At 31.1% G+C, this 4,384-nt stretch overlaps 1 protein-coding gene across 3 annotated transcripts; it reads right to left on the reverse strand.

Annotated features, from left to right (window-relative positions):
• LOC136988453 (BAG family molecular chaperone regulator 3-like) lies at window positions 1–3,005 on the reverse strand. 3 transcript variants are annotated; one of them, XM_067286300.1, is made up of 3 exons: window positions 2,850–2,969; window positions 1,495–1,572; window positions 1–1,372 (listed from the first exon to the last, which is right to left on the reverse strand). In XM_067286300.1, the coding sequence occupies exon 3, from the start codon at window positions 1,352–1,354 to the stop codon at window positions 155–157; it is 1,200 nt and encodes a 399-aa protein (XP_067142401.1). In that variant the 5' UTR covers window positions 1,355–1,372; window positions 1,495–1,572; window positions 2,850–2,969; the 3' UTR covers window positions 1–154. The 3 variants fall into 3 exon arrangements, with proteins under 3 accessions (XP_067142401.1, XP_067142400.1, XP_067142399.1); XM_067286299.1 differs by having other exon boundaries at window positions 1,495–1,599; window positions 2,850–2,952; XM_067286298.1 differs by lacking the exon at window positions 1,495–1,572 and having other exon boundaries at window positions 2,850–3,005.
• Window positions 3,006–4,384: the final 1,379 nt, after the last annotated feature.

The following is a 4,384-nucleotide window of genomic DNA, read 5'->3' on the forward strand; positions in this document are numbered from 1 at the left end:
TACGAAGAATCCAAATTTTGTTTATTCTTTCATTTATACGCCCGCGTATTAAATTAATTAATCTGTACATAAATATACAAATTTTTAAAAAAGAACACCTAGTATTTGTATGTATTATTAATAAACTATATAGCCTATTAATAGACAACCGTCATCACAGCTTTGTACAGTAACTTTCACTGCAGGAATCGTTGCATCCGACAGTTTCGTGGAAGGGTAGAGGTATGACGTTCTTATTTTCTTCCTTATTTTCGTGGAAAGGCAACATAATAACAGTCTTTTCGGGTGTTTTCTGTTCCTTTTCTGATTTCTCATAAGGGAGCACTATAACATTTTTGTTTGGCTCTACGTCTTCGTTCTTGTCTGTTTTATCCTTCTGCGGGTCGGGATGCGTCACTTCCGTTGTTTCGTAATAAGGGAGAACTATAACACTTTTATTAGGTTCTACGTTGTCATCTTTCTCATCTTTACTACACACCTGTTCGGTTTGTGACATCGTTTCCTCTCTAGATGGCTGTTTATCGTAGAACGGTAAGCTGATCACAATGTTTTCGCAGTCGGAATTTTGATTATCTGTTTGAGAAGGCTTGGGAGGAGAAGGAGGACGAGGAGGACGAGGAGGACGAGGAGGATGAGCTTTCAATTCTAATAAGTCGATACACGATTGGACTCTTCCTATAGCGTTTTTTCTTGCCAAGCGTATATCCTCCGAGCCCATGGTATCGATATCGTCTAATTTTAGCATGCAGCGAGTCAACATTTCGTCTAAATAACGATATAGTTTATCTTGGACTTCTGTCAAATTCTCCACCTGCGTCTTTAAATCTTCTACTTCTTTAATTATAGATTCGATTTCTGTTGATTGATCTCTCGATTTTTCTTTCAACTCTTCGGGTTCGCAATTGACTTTGACTGTTGTTACATTTCGTCGCCTACGTTCCGGGACTCTGTTAGCGAATTTATGATACATAGGCTCTGCGGAAGACTGCGACTGACTACGCTGAATGTCTTCATCTACAATGTTTCTACGTCTCCTGCGTGGGACCGTATTGCTCTGTTGAGTCTCGAAATCCGTAAACCGAGGCATATCTTCCTGTATTCTCGAAGATTCGGGAGTTTGGGGGCGACTGCTAGATTGAAACTCGTCTCGACACTCCACCATAATTGGAATTCGGTGCACTCTTGGTGGTTTTCCTTCCTGTTCAATGCTTTCGTCTGTTTCTGGCGTGCTTTCCACATCCGACCGACTACTAGTTCTTGACATTCTGGGACTTTCATCAGCGAAATCAAATCTTCTGACTCTAGGGTTAGTATGAGACCCTGTGTACTCTCTAAAAGGTCTACCCCACTCCATATCATCGTAATGGCTGGGCTAAAAAAAAAGAAAATTAAAAAAAAAATAAGTATTTAAGAATACAACCGATAGAATTGAATAGCATTTAATTGGAATTTATTAAAAATAAAATTTAAACGGTTTGGCACCCTTTCAGGTACCTTGATCTAGTTGAGATAAAGAGGTCTTCGATCTTCCCACGACCTTAATTGCGAAATTCCATCCAACGTACTTCAAAACTATACAAAGAATTTAGAACACGTGACCTTAAGTAAAACACACGAATATAAAGCAAAAGCATTTTGTAAACTTGATTACCGCAGGAAGTTATCGATTATTGACTAATTAGTAACGTTATATTATAATTTACATTAATCAATTCCTACCTTATTAAGAGTTTATTGTTCACGCGTTTAATCATCATACACTCGTAGAAAACACGCAAAATTTTTGAATTAAAAAAAGAGAAACATAAAAAACGAGCCACGGTTATTAACTTACCATAAAAAGTACTACTTTGTTATCGATCTGGGTACGTATAAAAAGAAGTTATATAAATTTCGAACAATTTTTCCGGTCAACGAATCCAACTGTCACTACAAAGTGTGGTGGAACAAAAGCACTGACATTAAATAGAGTGTTTACGTCATAATTTCCGGACTTTTATTACTTTTCTAGTCATTAAAACGCATTTTGTTGATTAAATTTCTATACAATACTTTACATTAATGACAAAGAGGGAATTATATCATTTTAACTTTAGATAGTACGAGTCGTATAATATCAATATCCTGCAATCTACATTTACTTTCTAAACTCTTTTTTTCCCCCTGTACAATTTAAAATTTAAGTCAATTTAAGCCATAATTTAGCTTCATTTTATACGTCTCATTCTTCTCTATCGATCAAATCAATCGATAGTGTAGAAATTTCACAATACATTGATCGGCCATTAACTTAAAGGTTAAGCCAATAAATCTGATTAATAAAAATTTCCATTAAAAGTAGATTATTAAATGAAGTGTTAAATCTTCTATTTTTATATCTTATAACTTATGTAAGTTTAAGGAAATAAACATAACGCCCACTTATTAATTTTCCTGAAAGTTATATACAGAAGAGTTCACCCTTTTAACCTTTATTTTTCACATATAAAAACCATTTTATATCTATTATAATAAAAGATTTTATGCCCAAACCTATTATTGATGACTTCTTAACGATGACATCTGTCCAGGCCTTTAACTATGCTTACTTTCTGCCCATATTGCATTAAAAATCGAAGGAAAACATTAATACAAAGCCGTAAAACACATAAAATTTTAGTGTAAAGGTCGTGAATATATATATTTTTCAATTATAAATTACAGCAGACTGTGTTTACTTGTTTTCTATTTTAAGAATCTACGCAGCAGTTACTGCGTCTAATAGACAAAACACCGGCTGCAATTGTTTGAAACTTTAAGACAGCCGAAAAAATGTCGAACATATAAAAAAAAAGGAAAACAAAACTTACTCTGCTCATTCTTTCCGACCATTCAGACCAACTGGAACTTAACGGAGGAGTAGGATCGTAAAACATGGCTTAAGCTAGACTTACAAAACGAGAAAGATGCTATATCCCACGTCGAAAAAGTGTTATCAAATAAAAGTAACGTAATAAAAAGAGTTAACCAATGATAGCTTGTTAATTCGCTTGTTTCTCCAATGAGATAGCATAAATAGCGCGACTTCCTTAAATGGAATTAGACCCCTGTATAGTGACGTCAAGTGACGAGATAGGTAAAATAAGAATAAATTCCACGTATTTTAAGACTTCTGCGTTGCACTTTCTCATTTTCTAACGTCTCTAACGTTGAAAAATAACGAAAATAATCTCGTACTGAGAATAAACAACTGTCTCTTTTTTTCCCCTATTATTATTATTATTATTATTATTAACATATCTTCTGTTAATTATTAAAGGGAATTAATACTTAAAATAATTTAATTATTTTAAATTATATGTCTATTTAAAAAAATTCAAATTTAATTAATTTTTAATATTAAATAAATTAATTTTATTTAAACAGGTAGTTTACAATTGCTAAACGTATTTATTTATTTATTTAAGGGTAGTTTTTCTTTTTTATATTGTGTATTTACGTATCTGTGCGCCATCTATTTTTGATTTGTAAAAATATATTTGAAAAATATTTTTTTCCTGTAAATTTATTATATATATTTTTTCCTCCTTCCAATACTTTGATGTTCTAGAAAGTTTCTTTTTAAGAATTTTCGTCTGCTTCAAAGTTTATAAACAGGCACATAAATGGAAAAAGAAATATTGATTTTACTATTAGAGGTATAATTTTTTCTACATTAGCAGGAACATTTTTTTCTTTTTAACGTATAGGGTAGCCCAAAAGTCATTATAAAAACTAAATAGTTGTGTTGTTTAAACACCTCCCCGTGTTTTAATCGTGTTTTCGCTAATTTTTCAAAAACAAAGATTTGTTCTAAATTCAATTTATGTCTCAGATTCAAAACACATAAAAACAAACCGTGATTAAATGATTTTTGGGCCACCTAATATAACACATCCATAAATAATATTCTGATTTATATACATAATTTTATATGCGTACGGTACATTAAAAATATATTTATATACGCGTTATATAAGATACAGCGTGGCCTAAAAGTTAACCGATGTAAACGTTAAAACACTGTTTTATTCCACTATTTATGTACGTATTTATATATATAATATTTCCACTAGTATATTTATTTATTTATCTACACAATTTTCGATTTATAAAACAAGAATTTTTGATATTTAACGTGACATTTAACTTTAGATTATCTTTACATCTTTTTTAAAAAAATATTTAAATCTCATAATTTAATTAAATAAAAACATTTTAATTTATGTTGATTTAAAGCTTCCTCATACAAAGAATTTAATGTATATTTTTTTAAAATTAATATATTTAAGTCTTCTGATATTTAAAACTAAGAAGAAATTAAGAAGGAAAGGGATAGAAAAAAAAAATTCTCATTTAAATATTC

This window comes from Centruroides vittatus, unplaced genomic scaffold, assembly GCF_030686945.1.
Source record: "Centruroides vittatus isolate TY-2023 unplaced genomic scaffold, ASM3068694v2 scaffold_3315, whole genome shotgun sequence".
In the NCBI taxonomy this organism is placed as follows: Eukaryota; Metazoa; Arthropoda; class Arachnida; order Scorpiones; family Buthidae; genus Centruroides; species Centruroides vittatus.

Excerpts from the sequence above, each read along its gene's own strand:
- LOC136988453 (XM_067286298.1), bottom strand. The coding sequence starts at position 2,915 with ATGTTTTACGATCCTACTCCTCCGTTAAGTTCCAGTTGGTCTGAATGG. Across the intron at positions 1,373-2,849 it reads GGTCGGAAAGAATGAGCAGA|CCCAGCCATTACGATGATAT; the intron begins GTAAGTTTTGTT and ends CTTTTTTTTTAG.